This window comes from Lampetra fluviatilis, chromosome 33 (assembly GCF_964198595.1).
Source record: "Lampetra fluviatilis chromosome 33, kcLamFluv1.1, whole genome shotgun sequence".
NCBI classification, from domain to species: domain Eukaryota; kingdom Metazoa; phylum Chordata; class Hyperoartia; order Petromyzontiformes; family Petromyzontidae; genus Lampetra; species Lampetra fluviatilis.
The window spans coordinates 643,895-667,452 of NC_136307.1; the positions used below are offsets into that span (position 1 = coordinate 643,895).

The following is a 23,558-nucleotide window of genomic DNA, read 5'->3' on the forward strand; positions in this document are numbered from 1 at the left end:
GTTGAAGCGATGGCTGTTGAGCGTGTGGGCGTGCGAGCGAGCAAACCTCTCGGGGTGCGAGTCTGCCACCAGGCTGCGACTGGTCTCAGCCAGCTGCCGGATGACGTTGGCGTAATCCTCCACCCCCTGCTCCATGATGGCGTGCTTCTTCACCAGGGCCAGTGCGCTCTGCTCATCCTGACATCACGCCAAGCAGGCATCAGCACCATCGTCGTTCAACAACGACCACAACGTGACACAGAGGAGGGACCGCTAGGGACCCAGCAAAGCAAGAAGAGAAATAAATTAAACAAATTTCCATCTAAAAATGCCACCAACAGGCAGGTCCTCCCCATTCGCAGTCAATCCGCTGCATCGATGCCGAACGGAGGCAGCGGCGCGCACAGCCGGCGCTCGCCACAGCCGCTGGAGGCGCCCGCGAGAGTCACCTTCACTTTCTCCTCGGCGATCATGTAGAGCTCCTGCTCGCTCATCCACGACTCGGCCTCCGCCACGTCGAAGTAGTACCGCTGCGCGCGGTGGGCCTCGTGGAGGCGCGCGCTCCGTGCCCCCGCCTCGTCGCGCAGGCGGCCCCACAGCGCCCGCAGCTCCCCCAGGCGGCGCGCCGCGGCGCCCGCCTCGGCGCCGCCCTCGCCCAGGCCGCGCTCTGCCAGTGCCTCGCCGCGCTCGCACACCTCGTGCACGCGCGGCTCGTGCCCCGCCATCTCCTTCTGCAGATTCTGCACACGGCGGTGGCGGCAACAGCGGAGACGTCGCAGGTTTGTTTGGAAAACTCGATGACCTACAAACAGCATATTTAAGATGCGCCATGCGTAGCCGACCGTGCCAATCGGAGGTGCGGGGAAAGGACAACAAACTAAAACACAAAAAGCAGTTCTAAAGAAATGAGTTTTCAATCCAGATGATGATTTCAAAGTGCATAGCCTCCAGTGGCTTCCAAATATCAGAAGAGCGCTCTAGACGGCCGCAGAAGCGCATCTGAAAGGGCGCGACGCGGTGACCGACTTTGTTTTTATGGCCAGCCGTAAGCTGCGAAGGGGATGACCGGAGTTGCGCGATGGGTTATGCTGCTTGACATGATCAGCAAGGTAAGAGAACCCATGCTGCCTTCAATTGAGCACTTTTAAGACTTTTAATTGAAGCAACTACACACGGATAGTGACGCAATTAGCTTAATTTATTATCCATCATGGTCGATCCACTGCTGGTTGAAGGTCTCCCCAAGTAACCGCCACCTCCCCCCTGGCACCTACACACGAGCCGAGTTCATTGCTCCATCTTCTCGGTGGACGTCCTCTCGGACTCATCCCCTGGCTGCCGCTCCGTCGTTAGTCTCAACCGTCGGCCATCATCGCCCCTCTGAGCCGTGACGCGTCCTGCGGCCCAAATCTCACCTCCCTTACCAGCTGCAATGCTCCTCCTTCGGTCTATCAATGTAATTCCCAGCATGCATCTGTCCACTACGATCCGGGTGACCTGAGTTGGATTCTCGACCCTGGCAAACATCAGCGGTGAGTGATATCTGTACCGGTCCTGGGTTCTCCTTTCAAAAACCCGCACTAACCTGCGTGGTGAAGTATGGTCAAACGACCCCTAATGACCGACACGGCATGGGGAGGTCCTCGTGCAACAGTGCATTGACAAGCGACTGAACATCATCATATCACCATTATCACATGACGATAGCGTTTGTTCCTCGCAGAATATCGTTCATGGCAACCCCTGAGCGTTCACCCTTTAGGAGCTGCGCGTCACAGCAGCCCCGGTGTGCGGGTGTCAACGCAAAGCGTTCCAGGCCATCTCCGGCACGGGTGACGATGCGACTCTTCACCTGGTTCTTCTGGACGAGCAGCTGCACCGACTGCAGGCTGTTGCCGTGATCCGTGGACGTGGCCAGAGGCAGCCGCTCCTCCACCCAGAGCTGCGGGCGACACACGGCACACGACACGTGACATGTGAGACACACGCAACGTCACGCACGCTAATTGGCGTCAGGCCCCCCGCGCTCACCAGTGGGCACCGCTCCCCTCGCCTGCCGTCGCCCTCGCTGGCGCGCCGAGGGGTCGGAGCCATCGCGACAGAGATGGCGATGGAGGGGACGCGACGGCGCGCGGCCGAGTGCGGAGGGTCAAGCGTGGCGCTGTGCCGGGTGGGGTTGGGGTCGAACGTGCCAAGGTTAGGAGGGGCCACGTGGTTAGCCAGGGCTATGGTTAGGGATGGGGTTGGCCGCACGGTGGTTCGGGTGGACCGTGCCGGGGCTCGCGGCGAGGGTTGCGTGGCCGACTCACGATCTCGTCCTCGAGGTCGCGGGTGAACTGGTGAACCTCCTTGGACGCCAGCAGCTTGAGGCGGCGCTCCTCCAGCGGCTGCGTCACCTGCTTGAAGCGGCCCTCCACGCTGGCGCGCATGCCGTCCACCTCCTCCTCCCCGCCCTCCCCCGGGCCGCCCGCGCCCTCCTTGAGCTGCTCCTGCCGCAGCACGAGCACCTGGTCCTGCAGCTCGCGCACCTCCTTCTCGCGCACCTCCATCTGCTTCTCCAGCAGCTGAGGCGGCACGCGGTGGGAGGGGGTTAGGAGCGTGGAGGACACGTTGCGGCCACCGCGAGGGGGGCGGCGAATCGTCGCTCGTCGTACGGCTATTTGCGACCACGCAGATCGGTATCAGGGGCGCAGAGGCGGGGCGGTTCGTGCGCACTGCGCTCAGAACCCAGCAGGCGAGAGATATGCAACCCCCCCCACAACCTTCACAAACCCACACTGTCCAGCGTGGTCAAGTATGGTCAAACAACCCCCGCAACCGACGTGACGTGGCAGGGCCTTCACCAAGCAATGGCGTAACGAAGGAGGCTGTGAATTATTATTAAACTGCTACCAGGTGAGGGTCCAGACTGAGAGAGGAGCAAGCACAGGCCCACGAGTCTGTGAAATAAGAAGCCTGTAATGAAGCCTCTCTCTGCTTCGTGTTGCCGAGTACCTTGCAGCAGTGGCCTGTAGCAGTAGCAGTGGCCTGCAGCAGTAGCAGTGGCCTGTATCTGTAGCAGTGGCCTGCAGCAGTAGCAGTGGCCTGTAGCAGTAGCAGTGGCCTGCAGCAGTAGCAGTGACCTGCAGCAGTAGCAGTGGCCTGCAGCAGTAGCAGTGGCCTGTATCTGTAGCAGTGACCTGCAGCAGTAGCAGTGGCCTGCAGCAGTAGCAGTGGCCTGCAGCAGTAGCAGTGGCCTGCAGCAGTAGCAGTGACCTGCAGCAGTAGCAGTGGCCTGTAGCAGTAGCAGTGGCCTGCAGCAGTAGCAGTGGCCTGCAGCAGTAGCAGTGGCCTGTATCTGCACCGCTGAATGCCACTTGTGCCTGGTGCTGCTGGTGGAACGTTGCACTTCAGAAACACGGCACAGCGGTGGCGATCCCTTCCCCGCGAGCTCGCATGTCTGTGATTCCGCGCTCCGGTCGCGCCCACCTGCTGCTTCTTGAGCAGGATGTTGACGCTGGTGAGGTCGCTGCCGTGGTCCTCGGACGTGATCTGTGTCTCCAGCTCGGCGAGCCACATGTTGATGTCGGCGCAGCTCTGCGTGAAGAGCTCGGCGCGGTTCGCGTCGAAGAGCCGCTGGGCCTTGAGCTGCGTGGTGCTCTCCAGGCGGTCCCACACGGTGCCCAGCTCCGAGAGCTTCTCCTGCACGATGCCCTCTGTCTCCGGCTTGTCCCGGATCAGTTGCTCCCCCTCCTGCCGTGCCGCATGGAATGCGCGCCGGTTTGCATCACGAAGCAAGTTGTTGATTCAACATTACTTAAACCATTGCCATATAACCACCAATATTATGAACACCACCAGATGCCATTATAACATCTTAATACTCTGTTCATCACTAAGTTGCCTGTGACCAAATCACCCGGAATGTGCCCAATTTCATCAGATCTCAGCGCACGTTCCGGAGCGCACGTTCCAGAACATTCCAGAGCCGAACGTTCCAGAGAAGCACGCACACCTTCTTGATCTTGTCCAGCCACTCCTTGTTGGAGGCCAGCTCCGCCATGAAGGCCTGGTGCTTCTGCCACTTGGAGTGGAGGTTCCTGGCCTCGTCGTACGACATGTCCTGCGCCGTCAGCATCTTCTCGTTCATCCACAGGCTCAGCTGCAAGGCACCGGGAATGCAGCGTCATTCACGGCTCTCCGGTCAGCGAGGCGATGGCAACGGGCGCGCAGTTAAAACCGGAACCATCGAACGGTCTACAAAAATCAGGCTGGAAGGAGCAAATGTTGCGCGTGAAGGTTGGAGGGGTTGAGTCTTGTGATTGTGTTGCTGCAACGAAGCGAGAATGGTTAACTACGACACATATATCGATTTCTGGCCTCAGTTTAGAAGTTCCATGTTGTGTAAAGAATGTTCAAGGTGGAAATTGATAACGAAGATTCTCAATGAACTAACACAGGAGGGATGTGCCGGTGGAGGGGAGAGGAGAGGAGGCAGGGAGAGGGACAGGTCGACATGCGAAGGAGGCGGCGTACCGCCCAGTTACAACTCAACGTCAGTCCCTCGAATGAACGGCAAAGATCCGTTGACTGACCTCCTGGCAATCTTGCAGGAACTTCTGTAGGTCCCGGTTGTCCCTCAAACGGCCCAGGAGGTCTGCTGCTGCTGCCTGGTTCTTCTCACGCCTGCACAACATCACCATCGTCACCATCGTCACCGTCGTCATCGTAACCAACACGCGCCGCAAAATCATAAGCTACACGATCGGGCATGATCACTGTGACAGCACCGTTGCCGCGCTTTACATGAGCCCCGTGCGGCAGCAAACACCTCAACATGGAGCAGCAGCAGCGCAATGGCGCAAGCGAAGGCCCTGGCTGCTGCCAACGCTCGGCAGCAGCGGTCAGCCGTGTGACGAGGCGTTTCACAAAGAAGGCAGCGCTAATGTCATCCGCACCTCTGATTAGCACGGCTGGCTACGTACGGTGCAAAAGAGGTCCAACATACGTACGTACATCCGACGCACTGCCACTCAAAACAAATAAATTTCTCTCTTTTGCAAAGACGGACTGAGAAACGAAAGGCGAGACGACTCCTCGAACGCCTCAAGCGTCCCGGCCTCGCCTTGAAAAACAACAAAGCCCGGCGTCGCCTCGGCGAGGCCACTCGCCTCTCGCTGATGGAATCCATCTTCTCTTGGATCTTGTCAGCGTTGAAGTTCCCCTCGCCGACCAGCTTCCTCCCCGTGTCCAGCACGCTGCCGACCTTCTCGTCATTGGCCTCCATGCTGGTGGTCAGCGCCTCGTGCTTCTTGATGGCTTCCTCGGCGGACTGCAGCGTCGCCGGCATCTCCACGCGGCTCAGCGCGTACTCCTGCGGGAGTCAGGGAAATGCGCGCGGACAGAGCCGGCACCGCCGCAAGTGAGCCCAGCGTCCAACGGAACAAACGCGCGGCGAGCAGCCGACGAGTTCCCCAGTTTGACTTCTACGGCACGCTCCTGGTGCGTCTCTGAAGGCACAGGGGCACACGTGGATCTACTCCAAGTGGCAGCTACAAGAAAGGAACAAAGCGCACATTCGAAGAGTCGGACAGGGAGACGCTCCCTCTCTCCAGCAGCCAGAGGATAATTGCCTGGGACGTCACAAAACTTCAAATCCAACACTTACTAACAATGATCGGAATACCCATCCAAACAGGAAACATGCATGCTGGTTGGATACAGAGGGACGAGTGCTGGGAGCACTATCCAAGCGGCGTGGTGGTAACAAGCGGCGCGAGGCACGATGGGCGCCATCACGCACACACGTCCACTCCGCCTCGATGACGGTATCGGTTGTGTTTGCGGTAATGCGCGAACGAGCAACGAGTGGAGCCACCGTGAGGAGGCCACCGTCTCCCGCCCGACCGTGCTGTGGTCTGCGCTCCTTCAACGGAGGAGGAAGAACAGAGACACGACACGAACTCTCTCTCTGCGTCGCTGTCACCGGCGCTGCGCGCGAAAGAGAGGAAAGAGAGAGAGAGGAGAGAGAGGAAAGAGAGAGGAGAGAGAGGAGAGAGAGGAGAGAGAGGAGAGAGCACGAACCTGGTTGCTGAGAACGCCGTCGGCCTGGCGAGCGTCGCGCGCGAAGGCGAGGTGCGCGTGGCACGCGGCCAGCAGCGCCCGCCGGTTGTCCCACATGCTGTGCAGCTCGGCCCAGCCGGTGTGCAGGGCCTGCAGCCGCTGGCGCAGGAACACGTGCTGCGGGTCGCTCTGGTCGCGCGTCACCTCTTCGCCCATCTCCCGCATGCGCCGGTGGTCCTCGCTGTAGTTGCTGATCTCGTTCTGTGGGCAGAAAGGTGACAGACGGCATTGCCACCTCCTCTCTAGGTGGGATCGTCGCTGCTGCTTCCGGGTCATTCGACCGCCACTATATCTTTTGTGTCCCGACCATCTATAATTTATTTAAAGCAACAGATTTCTCTGACGAATTGAAGCATCTATCGTTAAGTAGGATGTAATTCATAGTAAAAATTGTCTAGAAATTACACTATAGAGCATTTAAATGAAAAAAAAACATTCCCTTTGTATAAATAAAATGCAGCATTCAGCAATGTTCCAACGAATATTTTTTATTTAAAAAATCAACTTAAAAAGGTAATCCTATTACATTCTCAACATCTCAGTACAAGGTACCAAAAAAAGGCACTCCATCAGCAGTGAGACACTTTTGTTTTGGCTACGAGGAGGGGCGCTCGGAACAGGCGCCGCTGCCATCGTGAGGAGACGGTGGCCTCGTGAGTGGACGAGGTGCGGCGAGGCCCACCTTGATCGCTTCATGCTGCGCCAGGAGCTTCTCAGCCTCGGGGAGGGTGCTGGGAACGTCCTCCGACGCCACGGCCTTCTGGGTTTTGGAGAGCCAAGCCTGCACCCGGAGAAGACGCGCGCCGCTCAGCAGACGCACGCACACACAAGGTGCGACGCAGCCTCCATTCCCTGTGGTGCGGAGCTCAGAAAGGCAAAGGCGCGGCCCTGCAGTGTCTTGCTCACGCCACTGCTGGCGGAAGGGCTTCCACTGGAGGGAGCTCTCGAGGCCATCTACGCAGGGTATTGTTGCCTACTCTTCCACACGAGTCAGATGTCTTTAACGGGGTCGGAGTAACCCACACTTTGGCCCACCACACATAATCTGACGATCGACCGGCCGCGGTGTAGCCGTTTGTTCTGCCGGGTGGACAAGATGTAGAGGGGGCTGTGAGAAACGTGCTTCCTGTTTCAACTGCCACACAAATTTATGATTTCTGGAGCCAAGAATTCACCGTATTCTGCGGATTGTAAGAAACTCCGGAAAGCAAAAAGCGCCCCAAACGTAGTGGTCATTTTGAAAATGAACAATAATGATTCTGGAACCCACGATGTACCGGGCAAGTGGAAACCCAAGGGTGTAAAACATAAAAAATAGAGGGGACGCTGGAAAATAAAGCGGTGAGATCGCCGTAATCACGGTGGAAGTGGCCGTAGGGGCAATAAAGTTGTTGACTTGTACACGGTGTCAATAAAGATAGACAACTCTGGCCTCATGAACACCAACTGGTTAATCAGACAAAATCTCAGCTCTTGCTTTAAAACCCACGGAGAAAAAGTGGATAATCCGGAGAATACGGTAGGCATCACCGTCAAAATACCAACCATGAGGCCTCATTTCATGGCTGTTGTATAAAACATTTATAACTTAGTCAATCACATTTCAGGAATGAATGAGGTCAATATAATTCTTGTCACTTGTTAACACGTGTTGACCAAATGATGCACACAATCCAATCTCTGTTCGGCCTCATACTGTAGACACACGAGTTTTTTTTTGTAATAGTTTGCTTTGCTTGACATAAATACTTGTGTCACTTCCTAAACTGTGCACCAAATCATCAGAATCACCAGGCAAGACCTACCGACTGCTGAATGAGGAGCACCCCAAGCCGTCACCATACCCAGCATTGCCATGACGATGCTGCTACGAATCGACGTAGCGCCCGGACACGAGCCGACCTCATCCCGTGCCTCTTTCTTAAGAGACCAAAATGCCACCACAAATCTCCCCGCGTGCGCCCCTCACTACGACCTTCCAGTAAATTCCTCGCCGCCGTCAAGGGGCTCCTTGTTACTTCTTCCGATTCTCGCGGCCGCGCCGACGCCATCCTGAACAACGGCCGTGCAGTGTGCGGCGGCCGTGACGTCGGCGGGAGACGCCGCCAACTCTGCCGCACGCGACGCCGCGAGCCGCTCCACGCCGTGTTCATTTGAAGTCACCGCCGCTTTCAACTTAAAGCCGCCTTCAAATGCCAAAGCGGACGTCATTTGACCTCAAAGCCGATAAACGTATACGCCTCGCCGTTGCTAAGCGACGCGATGCACGATGTGGCGTGCGCATCACGCAGCGGCGGAATGCAGCTACCGTCCGGAGGCTTTCTCGAGCGGCGCGCGAAACGAGCTCTAGGAACCGGTACACGAACGGCCCGAAGGAAGGCATTTGTCAGCGACATGCGAGGGGTTCGTGACCCCGACCGGCCGTATCAGCCTCGGCAACGTGGGCGCGGCTCGAGAGGGTTTCCTGCCTTCGGGAGGTGGGGCGTTCGGGGCGGTCACCGTCACGCCCCACGCAACCGACCGGAGCGGCCGGCGACGCGGTCAGGGCCCGACCTGGAAGTCGTCGACGTCCTGCAGGAACTTCTGCAGCTTGGAGGCCTCGCCGAGGGAGTCCTCGCGGGCGCGCAGCGTGCCGCGCAAGGCGCCCCACACGGCCGCCGTGTCGGCCAGCTGGCCACGCACGGCGCCGGCGCTCTCCGGGTGGCGCTGCGCCAGCCGCTCCGCCTCGCCCTGCAGGTCCCCCACCTTCACCTGCAGGGCAGGGGGCGCGGGGCGCAGTACGCAATAATAAACATCGTCACCAGTCATGTGTGTTCATTTGTAATGTTTATGGAAATGCTAAGTACTGAAGTTTTATAAAAAGTTATACAAATTATATTAACTGTTTTAAAAATGCATCTTCAAGAGCTGCATGTGTTACATGTCTAAATGGCTATTTAAATGGAGAATAAATGTATAAACAAACAGATCTTGACGTATCTTTAATTGCGTTGCACATGTGTGTATGATGTGTATGGTGTGTAGGGTGTGTGTGTGTAGGGTGTGTGTGTAGTGTGTGTGTGTGTAGTGTGTGTGTGTGTAGTGTGTGTGTGTAGGGTGTGTGTGTGTAGGGTGTGTGTGTAGGGTGTGTGTGTGTAGGGTGTGTGTGTGTAGGGTGCGTGCCTCTATGGCAGCCAAGTCTCGCTCCATGCCGGACAGCTTGCGCTGCAGCGCCATGACACCGGCTAGGTCGTTGCCCAGGCCCTGCGTGGACTCGATGAGACGCGTCTTCTCGCGGATCCACGCCTGCGTCTCGTGGCACTCCAGCTGGAAGCTCTGCAGCGTTAGCTGCGCCTGCAGCGCCTCCTTCTTGCTCTCCGCCAGCTCCCGGAACTCGCTCCACCTGCGGGACGATTTGTCGATGAAGTCGATCTATCAACCGAGCGACCACAAGCTGCGATCGGCGGGTGGGGGAAGGGAAACGCGGGAGACGCAGCAGGAGGGAGCAGCACCACGTCGCAGCGTGGAAGCCACCAGGACTCGGCTCCAACGAGTCCCAGGGCAGCCTCGGGTAGGCCAAGCCCCATCACCGACACGTTCCCCTCGGCGCCCGTGGGGGGTGCGGCGTCACCTGGCGTTCAGGAGGTCCTGCTTGGCCTTGATGTCGTCCTCGCTGGCGTGCCCTGACCCCAGCAGCTGCCGGGCCAGCTGATTGACCACGGCGACGCGCGACGCCAGGCCGTTCATCTCGGGCTCCAGGCTCTCAAACCTGCCGGCAAGCACAATGTGGGATTGTGCGTAAGCTGTGCCCCTTTGCCTTTTGCCCCAACGCCGTCCGATTTGCAGGAAGATGAGAGACAACATTTCCAGCAGAGCAGCCCTTTTCCCCACGTTAAGAGAGCGGCCCACGGAAGGAGATATCACAGAACTACTTCTGAAAACTGTTGAAATGACCTCTTATCCACGACTTAGGGGCAGCACTTTCCAAACCACCAGCAGTACGATGGTCCAACCAATATTGTAGAAATGTGGTCAAATAAAGTCCAAAATAAAAACTAGTACACATTGTGAGTAGGCGGAGACGACCAACTCACTACCAATTGCGAGCCCAGTTTAATCACGTGCAGACAAATCCCACACCCAGGTTGCCAGCAGTGCCAGAAAGTGCTCCGGAAAGGAAGACGCACCCTAAAACTTGTGCCCAGTGTCAATAAAGTTGCAAATCTCACACACACAGCGACCGGATTATAACATTCACCCCCACTATTTCTGTGAAATTCAGGGTAAAGAGTACGTATTATAATCGCAGTCATTTTACAATAATAATTTCTTAATTCTATTTACTTTACAGAGCCAAGATCCCCATGGGCCGCGGTGGTCTCACCGGTGCTGAACGACCTCCAGGTCCTCCAGCTTCTCTGGAATGTCCAGCGCGTCGAGCCACTGGCTCTTCTCGTCGAGCCAGAGCAGGCAGGCGGCCGTCTCGCTGTGGATGGTGTAGAGCGCCAGCGCGTCCTGCAGGCGGCGGCCGCGCTCGGCTGCCAGCGCCGCCAGCTCGCCGTACGCGTCCTCCAGGCGCCGCAGCCGCTCCCGCACGCCGGCCGGCTCCGCGAGGCTCGCGGGCAGCGCCGCCGCCTGCTCCCGCAGCGAGTCGATCACCGGCCTGCGCGGGACAAACGCGGCCTCGTCAGTCGCGCTCGCGCCACCCGCGGCGGACGATCGCGCTTCGAGTCGGGGCGGCCCGCCGGCGCGCCGCCGTCGCCGCACCTGTATCCCTCGATCTCCTCCACGACGTCGCGGTGCTTGCGCGCGAGCGCCTGCGTGGAGAACTCGTCGTTGCCCACGTCGCCGCCGGCCGCCACCAGCAGCGCCGCGTCCCGGGCCCAGGCCTCGACGTCGGCCGAGTCCGACAGCAGCTGGTGCAGCGCCTCGGAGGCCCGCAGGCGCTCGGCTCTGCGCGACGCCGCCAGCTCCAGCGCGGCCCACAGCTTCTCGAGCTCGGCGGAGCGAGCGCGGGCCGCCTGCGCGTCGCGCTCCGCCTCGCGCTTCTCCTCCTCGGAGGCGGCGGCGTCGGCCAGGCGGGGCGCCAGCGCCGCCGCGGCCGCCTCGCCCAGGCGCAGCGTCTGCTGCAGCTGGGCCCGGCGGCCGCTCAGCTCGTCCTGCCCGTGGCGGAGCCGGGGGGCATGCGGCAAGGGGCGGGGAGAGGGACCGGAGGGAGAGGTGCGGGGAGACAGGATTGCCAAAGGAGAGAAGGAGGAAATTAATTCACGTAAGAGTTAATTTTAGTTCAGAACTCTTGACCTCCTCGCGGTTCAGGTAAGATGCTGATGATAACCATGTTCATGTAATCTTTTTGCAAATATACACAAATACACAAATGTAAGTGGGAGGAAACCTAAGTCCCCAGAGAAGATCCATACATGAGAAAACATAGCGATGAAGAACCGAACATTTGTAACGTAGCGGGAAACTGTGAGCGCCTATAAACAACGTCGAGAATCAAACACGAAACTCTTCAGCAACATCACGGCTGGCTCCGGCTCTGACTCGCGCATCACCCCTCAGAGCGTCCTCACCTCGAATGCGCGGTGCCGAGCCAGCAGGCGCAGCACGGCCGCCAGGTCGTGGCCGGCGTCCTCGCTGGCGAGGAGGGGCTCCACCTGCCGCACCCAGGCCTCCACCTCCTCGGCTTCCCACAGGAAGAGGTGCAGGGCGCGAGCCTGCTCGAGGCGTGCGCGCCGTGCCGCGCACAGCGCGCACAGCTCCGCGTAGGACGCCTCCAGCTGCCCCGCTCGCTCGCTCGCCACCTCGGGGTCGCACGGCCTGTAGCCTGAGAGACGCAAATCCACCCGTCGCACGGCCACCGTCAACTTCACGCGAGGTGCTGCTCGTCGCACTCGCCTGAGAGGCGATGGGCTGAGCCATCACCCGTGGAGGATTTTTACTTTTGTCCTTCTGTTTTAATCGCAACGGCCTCGACTGCGAGGGGACGGGATTCGTTCGCGTGGCGATTATTTTAATGAGAAGCACGCCAACGACTCGTTTGCGTGTCGTTAACAAGGGATAGTATAACGCTTCCTCGATCCGCTGCTGGATGGAGAAGGACTCCACACGCTGCGTCATTCCTGGAGATTGTACGAATGACTTTCTTAACCACGCTCGTTGGTCTGGCCAGGTAGAAGACCTCGTGGCTACATCATTATTACCGAGCCCTCCCTTATTCTTTGCCACTTCTGAAACCACGTGATAAGCCACTCTGCTGTACTATCATTTGTGGCCAGATTGCTTCTAAAAAATAAGATAATAGCTGAGTGGGCTTTACCTAGTAAGATAACACATTTTGTTTAGTTTTATTTTTTAAAGTGATTTGTTTACCTTTCATAAACTTTGCACTCATATCGTCTTTTTGTGTTGTTTATTGTTGTAACGTTCTGACCCGCCGCTACTAGACACCTGTTGAAAAAAAGTTTTGTAGCTCATCGGATTCCTCCAGTATCAATACAGATTCTGATTCACTAAGTCACTGCGTGTCTCTGCTATTGTACCGCAGGTGAACACGTAGTGCCACTGGTGGCGGCCTGGACGAGCGCTCCTGTGGGTACGTACAGACGGGTATACGCGCGCACCTGCGGGTTGACGCTCGCGTGGGTACGCACCGTCCACCTCTTCGGCGAACCGCAGGGCGGCCGCATTGACGGCCTTCACGCGGTCGGCCTGCGCGGCCACGTCGGCCTCCACGAGGGCGTGCTTCTGCAGGAGGTCCTCCACGCCCAGCAGGTGCTTCCCACACTCCTGCGACAGCAGGCGCAGCTGCACGCCGCGCCGCACGCACCAGAGTCACGCGCGCCCTCTCAATGCCGCGCACACGCGAGTTGCTTCTCCGCGCCGTGTCATGCGATTCCCCAACGTCATCTCAACGGTAACCGTGACAAGGGACAAATAGCGGGAGCCCGCTGAAGGAGACTCGGTGAGGCTTTGCTGGTGAAACAAACCGTGTTAGTAGTAGTAATAACAACAGCATCGCAGGGCAGTGCATCACCAGTGTCTGAGATCCCTTCAAGTGACCTCTGACTCGCACGCGAGGGGGCAGCACTTTCCCACCAGTCTGGCTACAGTGAGCAATCTTCACTGCACGAGACTCAAAATTATATTTTTCATTTTCAAAGCTATAATAAAATAAGAGCACCTATGAAGGCCAGAACGGTACACGAGAGGGTGCGTGGCAAGCACCACACCCGACCACCTTTGTCTCCCCAGTGGCGATGTTTACATACTATACCAGGTACTTATTTGAGGCTGAGTCGACCAAGGGGAAGCCTAGGACCGGTTCAGATAATCATCACCGATGATGACCGTGAGCAGGAATCGACACGCTAACCGCTCCACTCCCGCTCCACTCCCGCTCCACTCCCGCTCCACTACCGCTCCACTCCCGCTCCCCTACCGCTCCACTCCCGCTCCACTACCGCTCCACTCCCGCTCCACTCCCGCTCCCCTACCGCTCCACTCCCGCTCCACTACCGCTCCACTCCCGCTCCACTACCGCTCCACTCCCGCTCCACTACCGCTCCCCTACCGCTCCACTCCCGCTCCACTCCCGCTCCACTACCGCTCCACTCCCGCTCCACTACCGCTCCACTCCCGCTCCACTCCCGCTCCACTCCCGCTCCACTCCCGCTCCCCTACCGCTCCACTCCCGCTCCACTACCGCTCCACTCCCGCTCCACTACCGCTCCCCTACCGCTCCACTCCCGCTCCCCTACCGCTCCACTACCGCTCCACTACCGCTCCACTCCCGCTCCACTACCGCTCCCCTACCGCTCCACTCCCACTCCCCTACCGCTCCACTACCGCTCCACTACCGCTCCACTCCCGCTCCACTCCCGCTCCACTCCCGCTCCACTACCGCTCCACTCCCGCTCCACTACCGCTCCCCTACCGCTCCACTACCGCTCCCCTACCGCTCCACTCCCGCTCCACTCCCGCTCCACTCCCGCTCCACTACCGCTCCACTACCGCTGCACTCCCGCTCCACTACCGCTCCACTCCCGCTCCACTCCCGCTCCACTCCCGCTCCACTACCGCTCCACTACCGCTCCACTCCCGCTCCACTCCCGCTCCACTCCCGCTCCACTCCCGCTCCACTCCCGCTCCCCTACCGCTCCACTCCCGCTCCACTCCCGCTCCACTCCCGCTCCACTACCGCTCCACTCCCGCTCCACTACCGCTCCCCTACCGCTCCACTCCCGCTCCACTCCCGCTCCACTCCCGCTCCACTACCGCTCCCCTACCGCTCCACTCCCGCTCCACTCCCGCTCCACTACCGCTCCACTACCGCTCCACTCCCGCTCCACTCCCGCTCCACTCCCGCTCCCCTACCGCTCCACTCCCGCTCCACTCCCGCTCCACTACCGCTCCACTCCCGCTCCACTCCCGCTCCACTACCGCTCCACTCCCGCTCCACTCCCGCTCCACTCCCGCTCCACTCCCGCTCCACTACCGCTCCACTCCCGCTCCACTACCGCTCCACTACCGCTCCACTCCCGCTCCACTCCCGCTCCACTCCCGCTCCACTACCGCTCCACTCCCGCTCCACTCCCGCTCCACTCCCGCTCCACTCCCGCTCCACTCCCGCTCCACTCCCGCTCCACTACCGCTCCACTCCCGCTCCACTACCGCTCCACTCCCGCTCCACTCCCGCTCCCCTACCGCTCCACTCCCGCTCCACTCCCGCTCCACTACCGCTCCACTCCCGCTCCACTCCCGCTCCACTACCGCTCCACTCCCGCTCCACTCCCGCTCCCCTACCGCTCCACTACCGCTCCACTCCCGCTCCACTACCGCTCCACTCCCGCTCCACTACCGCTCCACTCCCGCTCCACTCCCGCTCCCCTACCGCTCCACTCCCGCTCCACTCCCGCTCCACTCCCGCTCCACTACCGCTCCACTCCCGCTCCACTCCCGCTCCCCTACCGCTCCACTACCGCTCCACTCCCGCTCCACTCCCGCTCCCCTACCGCTCCACTCCCGCTCCACTCCCGCTCCACTCCCGCTCCACTCCCGCTCCACTCCCGCTCCACTACCGCTCCATTCCCGCTCCACTCCCGCTCCACTCCCGCTCCACTCCCGCTCCACTCCCGCTCCACTCCCGCTCCACTACCGCTCCACTCCCGCTCCACTCCCGCTCCCCTACCGCTCCACTACCGCTCCACTCCCGCTCCACTCCCGCTCCACTACCGCTCCACTACCGCTCCACTCCCGCTCCACTCCCGCTCCACTCCCGCTCCCCTACCGCTCCACTCCCGCTCCCCTACCGCTCCACTCCCGCTCCACTCCCGCTCCCCTACCGCTCCACTACCGCTCCACTCCCGCTCCCCTACCGCTCCACTCCCGCTCCCCTACCGCTCCACTCCCGCTCCACTCCCGCTCCACTACCGCTCCCCGTGCTTCACACACGCACACCGACCTTCATCTCGTCCATCCAGGCGCCGGTGTAGAGCATCTCGTGGAAGGCTCGCTGCAGCGCCAGCGTCATCTCCAGCCGCGTGCGCCGCGCCGCCAGCAGCTCCTGCAGACGGCGCCACAGCTGCAGCACGCCGTCGCGGCGCCGCGTCACGCGCGCCACCTCGTGGTAGCTCTCCGCCTCCAGCTCGCGCGCCACGCCCTCCACGGCGCGCACGCGCCCCTCGTACGCCGCCATGTCCGTCTCGATCGCCTCGTGCTTCTTCGTGGCCGCCTCCACCGCCGCCAGGTCCGCGCCGAAGTTGTCCTGCGCGGGGGAGGGGGGCGGGCAACGCGAGAGGTCACGCGACGGGCATCGCGTCGCGCTGGCGCGGTCAGACGGCGCGGGATTGACGGGCGGGTAGCGATCGCCGGTTCGGAAGAATGAGCCACGAGTTGCCCTCTCTCCGTCCCTCTCGTTGGTTCGCTCGAACTCCGGTCATCCTTGCGGTGGTTTTCGAACAAAGACGGTGGTCACCGCATCGCGCGCTTTCAGATGCGCTTCTGCGGCCGTCTGGAACGCTCTTCCTTCTGATATTAGGAAGCCACTGGAGCTGTCCACTTTTAAATCATCTAGATGTAAAACTCATTTATTTAGAACTGCTTTTTGTGTTTAGTTTTGTTGTCCTTCCCCCGCACGTCCAATTAGCATGGTTGGCTACGTACGGTGCGGAAGAAGGTCAACATACACATACAAAACGTGTGCCCATGCTAAATAACACAAACACCAAACAAGTTGACATGTAATGTACCAACCATCACATCACAAACGTCTTCGTGTATGGCAAGGTCGTAAGCTCCAAAAACCCTGCTCAATTCAAGACACGCGTTGACTCTCATCTTCGCGGTGCGCTGTCAGCTGCTGGCGTGCTGCTGGGCCTTGGGGCCTGTGCATGGGGGGTGGAGGGGGGCTGGCCTTGCCTGCATGACGAGCCGCTGGTTCTCCGCCAGCCAGGTCTCGCGCATCGCCGCCTTGCGGTCGAAGCGGCGCGCCAGCTGCTCCAGCTTCTCCTGGCGGATGAGCTCCTCACGCAGCGCCAGCTCGCGCCCGTGCTCCGCCTTCTCCAGCCGCTCCCACGCCTGCGAGCGGCGCACGCACACACGCACACACACACGCGCACACGCACACACACACCTCTCCCCTCTCATCCAACTCTACCACCCCGCACGCCCCCCTCTCCAGGGAACTCTCTGCTCCAGCAATGAAAGCTCCCCAGTCAAACCTTTGCTTTAGTTGGAGGTCGCTCAATAGTCCAGAACTCCGTTCCACTGTCCATCCATGCTGCTAATTCCCTACCCCTGTTCATATCCAAGTTTAAAACCTTTGTGTATCCCCCGCCTCTGGCCGACTGCTTTTTCTCGCTAAAACAAGGCCACGGTTTCTGTTTGGCGACTTGAGGTGCGGTCACACGTAGATCCGGCAAAAGCCACTTTGGTTTAATGATAACGACCACTTTCGCTAAATTCGGAGAAAATCAGCGAATCCATCTACAAATGCGGCCATTTCTTCCCTCCCAACAATCAGTGGAGAAGACGTTTCTCACAACATGCCGATTGGTCACGAGCTTCATCATTTAATCACAAGGAGCTGGGGAAACCGGGGCTCATCACAGCTGGATCCACGATGTGAAAGGAGAAGGCCCGGTGTTTCTGAAACATCGCCTGTTATACATCGTTCCTTTACAGGGCAGCGTCACAGACGAATGCCTTCAATATTGTTATCTGTGCTTGTGTGCGCCACTGCCAATGAGTCGGTTTCAAACGTTCCGAGTCAGCGCGCGTGCGAGCGAGGTCCGACTTCGCCGTCTCCTTGTGCGGCCGCGAGGGAGGCGCTCCCCTCTCCCCGTCAACACGCGTCCACGTCCGCACGCACGTACCCTGTTGATCTCCGCCACGAGCTTCCCCTCGCGCGGCGTGTACACCTTCTGGTTGTTGGCCCTCATCTTGCTCTGGATGGTGAAGAGCAGAACCTCCAGGTTTCCTTTCTCCGTGAACCTGGAGAGAGGGGCACGCGCCGTCACAAAACAACTCCCGAAACGTCCCAGCGGATCCGTCGCCGTCTCCGGCAAATGCGAATGGTGAAGGCGGGAAACCCCCTGCAAGTCACGCGGAGCACGACGCGGCCGATGATGATGATGCCGATGAATTCGCATCACCTCCCCTCCAGCGGTGTGTGTATACATACAATGGCTGCCATACGCGTATGTGTGTGTGTACGCCTGGCACAAGCGTCGTGGTGACGTCACCGCCACTTAGTGGCGAATGGCGGTTGTTGTTGTTGTTGTGTGCACGCTGGGGAAGCGGTAGTGTAGTGGTTAGCGCTACGCTGCGCTACGAACCCGACGACCCGAGATCGATTCCCGCTCACGGCCAACACCAGTGACGATTATCTGAACCAGTCCTGGGCCAATGAGTACCTGGCGCAGTGTGTCAACATCGCCACTGGAGAGACAAAGGCAGCCGGGCGTTGTGTTGGCCACCCACCTCCTCGTGTGCCGTGACGGCCTTCATAGGTGCTGCTCGCTAACAGCACTTGCCCCAACAGTCTGTTTTGCAGGCTTCTCTGGGGGGTCTTTATGTACGCTGGCTTGCGTGCGCATCTATTTGCGTGTGCGCGCGTGCGACTCTCACTTGGGCGGCTTCTCGACGGTGCGGTAGCTGCTGAAGGCGTGCAGCTGCTGCTGGACGCCCACCAGCGAGTTGGGGAAGTCGCGGCTGTTGAGCGCCGCGATGGTGCCGCCGATCCACTCGAGGAGCTCCGATGCCAGCGACTCGTAGCGCTCCACCATGCGCTCCGCCTCGATGGCGCTCTCCAGCACCTGCGCCCCGCGGCGAACAAGACGACGCTCGACCCCCGCGATCGTCTCCCGGGGCGTCCCCGCTATCGGGGACGTCGGTTGCTCCGAGAGGTGCGCGCGGTAACCGTGCTGCTCCGACTCAACGACAAACAATTCCCCTTTCCTGCTGGCACAGCCGGGCCGAGCCGGCGCGGGACCCTCACGATGCGCTGGCTTCAAGCGGGGCCAGGGGTTGAGGCTAACGATGATCACGGCATTCGGTGTTCCGGTCCTGCAGTGGAAAAACGACTCGGTGCCACCCGAGTCTGCGCCGGGCCGGCTCGGTCGTGCGGCGGAGCGGAGGGACGCGAGGAGGTGTCCTCACCTTCCCGATGCGCTTGCCCTCGACGGCCAGGGCCTTCATCTTGGAGAAGTAGTGGTAGAAGGAGACCACGTAGGTGATGATGGACTTCTCGTCCGGCTGGTCCACGCTCACGTCTGCCGCCGACAAAACGTTCACGCACAAACGTAAACACGGACAAATTTCTCCCATTACAGACAAACAATTAGATGATCCGACACAGGCCAGTGTCGATTAGCACGGTCGGCTACGTGCGGGACAGCGACCCGAGCTCCACCAGGTGACATCTCAATCCATATCACCGTGAGTCCGATCATCAGACCCGGACCTCCTGAACGCATCCTTCAGCCGCGCTCCTCCTCACCTTCGGGGTCGAGCAGCTTGGTGACCCCCAGGTGCTGCTCGGCCGCGTTGAACGCGTGCTGTAGGTTGTGCTGCGCGTTCGACTTCTTCAGCTTCTCGAAGTCCACCAGGTCCGGCCTGCGGGGCGAGGGCGGCAGCAGCGTCGTGGTCGTCGTGGTCGCAAGCTCGGCAGACTGTCACCGATGCCACTCATGAGCGCGGTCGTCAGCGTAGGGGCCGCCCGTCGACACGAACGATCATCACAGAGAGCTCCGGCCACGGCGCTCCGAACTACAACTCTTTATTTCATGCAGCGCCATTCACGCCTCGCAGCGCTTAACAGGAAATAAACCCAACCCTTAACGAATCCTCGACGAATGAAACGAAATAAAACCCTGAAGAGGTAAATCGCCTGAACAAGATGCGGTGCCGTGGCTTTTCCCAACACAGTGTTTAATGCCCTATCGAAAAAGAGAGTCAGAGGGTCATTAGAAATGAATGGCACATCTACCAATGGATCACGCCGCGTATGAAGGCACTGACATCTTGGACGATCGTCCAAGATGGGGATGGGAAGGTTTCACAATCCAACGTTGCAAACCGTGCCGCTGGACTGGTTTGCGTGACAATCTTTCATTGCACGGAGGGGATAAAAATAAAATGGGACCTTTCTTGCCAGTATCAAAATATGAAAAAGTAAGAACAGGTTTTACCCTTTCTGGCAATAAAACAGGCGTTAAGATGTTCAAACACAAAATATAAACCTTTTGCAAGGAATCATGTCTGCATGAACCACACGTACCTGTGGTGAACATGCAAACATATGCTCTGAATATGTACGCATCGTCATTGAAACCAGAGTACGGCAAAATGCGAACAGCACAAAGACAACACACTTTCAGGGGTAAAAATAGTCCGCTTGTCACCCTCCTCACATTGTCCCCCTTGTCACCTTTCTGCCATCTACCCGCCGATCAGCTTGGGGACATTTTGGTGCGAATGGTTCCTACTGAGGAGCGAGGACACGCCGCTGAATGGCGTCTCCGGTGACACCACGCCCCAAGCCAAGCCTCGGCCTCAATGGAGGCCATTCATCAACACGAGCACAGCCCAATCTCAATCCACCGCCGGATGAGGGCCACCCACACGCAACGTGCGGCTCGTGGGGGTTGTCTGACCGTGCGGGTTGGGGAGGGCGGGGCAGCACACAGACGCGGGAACACAGAAGCGGAGTACAACTATGGATTCGGGAGGGCAGCCCGCGAATGCAGGAAACATCCGAGGGAAGTGCGTTCACGTCCCTACAATGGCCAATTTGCTCTGAGCGCTAACAAACAAAACGGGGGGAAATGAGAGAAGCTCCCGTGGCGTATCGCAGGAGCCGCCGAGCGCCGCGTGCCACCGAGGGCGCCCTACCGGTGCTTGTGAATGACGGCGTTGAAAGCCAGACCGTCCCTCCAGCTGGTCGTGAAGTTGTGGACGTTCACGTTGGCGTAGCTGAAAGCAATATCGAACGTAAGCCAGCATCGACATGAACGCTCCCAATGGCACCGAGATCAAATACAAAAAAACGACCAAGCAACGAGGAGACGACGTCCTCACTCACCCCGCCGTCTTCATCTGGCACCACAGCAGCAGCGCGTCCTTGGCAGAGCGGGTCTCCTTGCTGTCCTCCGTCTGCACACTGATGTCCTGGATCTGTGCAGCGGAACGATGAGGCACTTAACAGGACACCAACTCGGCCGCATTAAAAACAAGGGAATACAATGCTTTCTAAAAGAGAGACATTGCAAGTCTGCGTCGCAGTGGACGTTGAAAAACCCCGTTACTTTATTCAAATTATGGTAGGCTATGAGTGCAGATATCAAGATTCAAATTTGAAAAATGTCCTGCAAATTACTCAATTGGAAAGCCACGGCAACATCACCCTCTAGTGCCTGATTACTGCCGTCGATGTCGGAGATGCATAGCCCCTTTGTGATCCTTTTGCGTGACTGTAATGGCAGGAATACCTCATGTACTTATGAGTTTTACTTGAATTTAACTGCTTTTTAAAAAAATATTCCCATAGCGAAGCAGCAAACATCTATCATTGACAAGGCACGCGAGCCTCCCAGAGTGCACTGCCCACTCAGAGACTCAAAAGCAATTTGCCAACTTCCCACAAATCTTGCACAGCTCCAACACTCATGTTACATGCCACCAACACCGACACCAACATTCACAGCAGCCTGCTCGAGCCCGCACGCCAGACGACGCGGAGGCAGTGAGCACGCCACGTTGTCACACCGGCCTGGCAGCGGTGCAGTGGATGTGCTTCGACACAACCACTCTGCCACGCAGCGAGGAGGTGCCGCGTGCCGGCTGGGAATACCTGGAGATGTTGTGTCAGGTAATCTGGTGAAAATTACGTCTTTATAAGAAGACTTGCAAAATAATTACTTTAGCAACACAACTGCTGATACCAATTCCCCACGGTGCGGAATGTGGGTTACATTTTCACCTTATAAATTTAGCTCAATATTTGTTATTTATTTATTTAATCCACGAAGTGCTGTGGATAAACCTTGCTCGCTCCTAATCTGAAGAGGCTCACAGGTCAGCCCGCCGCACAAGCGAGTTACTTTGGGACGGTCAGGGAGATGATGCCGTGAAAGTGAAGTCGCTTGCTGCGGCACCAAACATTCGGATCGGTCCGAAACAGAGGGATGCGTTCCTGACCATCCCACAAACGCAGGCATAGCGAGCGGTACAGCAGACGTGGCGCGATGACTGGTTGCTGGGTGGCGATGCCGATACCTGGAATCGCAGGATGATGGTCCAGATGAGGCCCAGAATGAGGCGGTGGTTGCCATCGACGATGTCGTGCGAGCCCATGTTCTCCAGGTGCACCTTCTGCTCCTTGAGGAACTGCAGCGCCTTGTCCACGTTCTCCAGACAGTGGATGCGCATCTTGCCACGTGTGGGCTTGGGCTGGGGACACAGCGAAGCGGTGGGAGAGGCCTCAGGGACGGTCACACGGCTCTCTCGTTGCGCGTTCGGGTTGCACCGTACGGACCGCGCGCTGTTCGGCGCGACGTCCAACGTTTTGCTCCACGTGCCGGGAACTTCCTCGCGCGGTACAGCCGCGTGCACATTTATTACTGTGGTAAGACGCGGCGAAAGCTGAGGAGCTGCCTTGTGTCATGCACCTGGTTATGCTCCTCTCACCTGTCAACCCATACGGTTTAGCTGTATTCTTGTACAGGGAAGTTGAGTTCTCAGGTCCATACGGCGTACAGCCGTTTCAATATGCGCACATTTTTTTTGTCTATTTGTTTGTGCTTCTCGCTCGTGATGGCGCTTTGTCGGATGAACGTTGAGATTTACAAGGGGCACGGGGTGACCAATAAGGTCTGAGTTGGTCTGTGCTGAGGTAGAGCACCGATAAGGGATTGACAGGTTTGTGTTCCTCGTTACGCTCCTTGGTTACGCTCCTTGGTTACGCTACTTGGTTACGCTCCTTGGTTACGCTCCTTGGTTACGCTCCTTGGTTACGTTCCATGGTTACTCTCCATGGTTACTCTCCATGGTTACGCTCGTCTACCCGGCCTCCGGGTGCTGGCCACCCACGCGCGCGAGCGATGGGAGTTGCTCACGGGAAAAGTGACTTCTTGACTTGAGCGCTCCCGGACCGAACCGCAGGTGAACGCGGCGACGCTGTTCATCTCGCGCGACCCGCGGCAGCGCAGCAGTAATGTACAACGATAAGTGGACATGCCGGGCGACCACTTGTGGCGAGTTAATGGGCACCTCGGCGTGGCTGAAGTCTGAGAGTGGCCGGCCGGGCGGGCGGCGTGAGATTAGTTAGCCTGGGCGTGAGACCCCATTCACTGGGCTCTTGAATCAAATGAGGTCCCCATTTGATTCAAGAATCGATTCGCTCTTGTTTTTGTGGTCCGCCTTTCGTCTACCGTCTGCCTCGTATGTTCTGTCTTGTCTGCTCCATTAGTTTGTAGGTGAAATGTGCATTGAATTGTAAAAAAATAATGGCACTTAATTCAATACTTTCTAAAACATGTCACGTGAGACGAGGACTCGGTTTGTGTACCGCGAGCGTAAGCGTCGTTGCCTCCGCTCGCACTTCCCACACGACGATTTGGCCAAATTACCCCTCCGGAGAGAGAGGGAGACGCCGGGGGCGTGCTCGCACCCCGCGTGGTCACGCCAGGCGGCTCTTCTCGCTCCGAGCTGCAAGCTCAGGCAAGGCTCGCGTGGGCTGCTCAGGCAAGGCTCGCGTGGGCTGCTCAGGCAAGGCTCGCGTGGGCTGCTCAGGCAAGGCTCGCGTGGGCTGCTCAGGCAAGGCTCGCGTGGGCTGCTCAGGCAAGGCTCGCGTGGGCTGTTCAGGCAAGGCTCGCGTGGGCTGCTCAGGCTGCAGCGATGCCGGCGCCGTGGCCGGCGGCGCTGGGGTTTGATACGCGACAGCCGACAAAAGGCAGAGACACCCTGCTTGCCCCACGCGTGGATCCGTCCGCAGA

The 23,558-nt window shown here is 58.8% G+C and overlaps 1 protein-coding gene across 1 annotated transcript in view; it reads right to left on the bottom strand.

The window, feature by feature from the left end:
* LOC144943904 (spectrin beta chain, non-erythrocytic 1-like) overlaps positions 1-23,558 on the bottom strand; it is a 74,709-nt gene that overhangs the window by 17,670 nt on the left and 33,481 nt on the right. Inside the window, exons 3-28 of the mRNA XM_078871753.1 lie at positions 21,841-22,014; positions 20,648-20,739; positions 20,458-20,538; positions 19,064-19,179; positions 18,724-18,836; positions 18,193-18,380; positions 17,439-17,556; positions 16,483-16,641; positions 15,527-15,829; positions 12,717-12,870; positions 11,637-11,890; positions 10,828-11,219; positions 10,445-10,723; positions 9,692-9,829; positions 9,244-9,463; positions 8,635-8,832; positions 6,764-6,862; positions 6,043-6,282; positions 5,130-5,332; positions 4,554-4,644; positions 3,974-4,120; positions 3,448-3,711; positions 2,289-2,543; positions 1,832-1,921; positions 429-719; positions 47-177 (exon numbers count right to left, since the gene is read on the bottom strand). Of these exons, the coding sequence (XP_078727879.1) occupies positions 47-177; positions 429-719; positions 1,832-1,921; positions 2,289-2,543; positions 3,448-3,711; positions 3,974-4,120; positions 4,554-4,644; positions 5,130-5,332; positions 6,043-6,282; positions 6,764-6,862; positions 8,635-8,832; positions 9,244-9,463; positions 9,692-9,829; positions 10,445-10,723; positions 10,828-11,219; positions 11,637-11,890; positions 12,717-12,870; positions 15,527-15,829; positions 16,483-16,641; positions 17,439-17,556; positions 18,193-18,380; positions 18,724-18,836; positions 19,064-19,179; positions 20,458-20,538; positions 20,648-20,739; positions 21,841-22,014 (4,790 nt within the window). The remainder of the gene's footprint in view (positions 1-46; positions 178-428; positions 720-1,831; positions 1,922-2,288; positions 2,544-3,447; positions 3,712-3,973; positions 4,121-4,553; positions 4,645-5,129; positions 5,333-6,042; positions 6,283-6,763; positions 6,863-8,634; positions 8,833-9,243; positions 9,464-9,691; positions 9,830-10,444; positions 10,724-10,827; positions 11,220-11,636; positions 11,891-12,716; positions 12,871-15,526; positions 15,830-16,482; positions 16,642-17,438; positions 17,557-18,192; positions 18,381-18,723; positions 18,837-19,063; positions 19,180-20,457; positions 20,539-20,647; positions 20,740-21,840; positions 22,015-23,558) is intronic.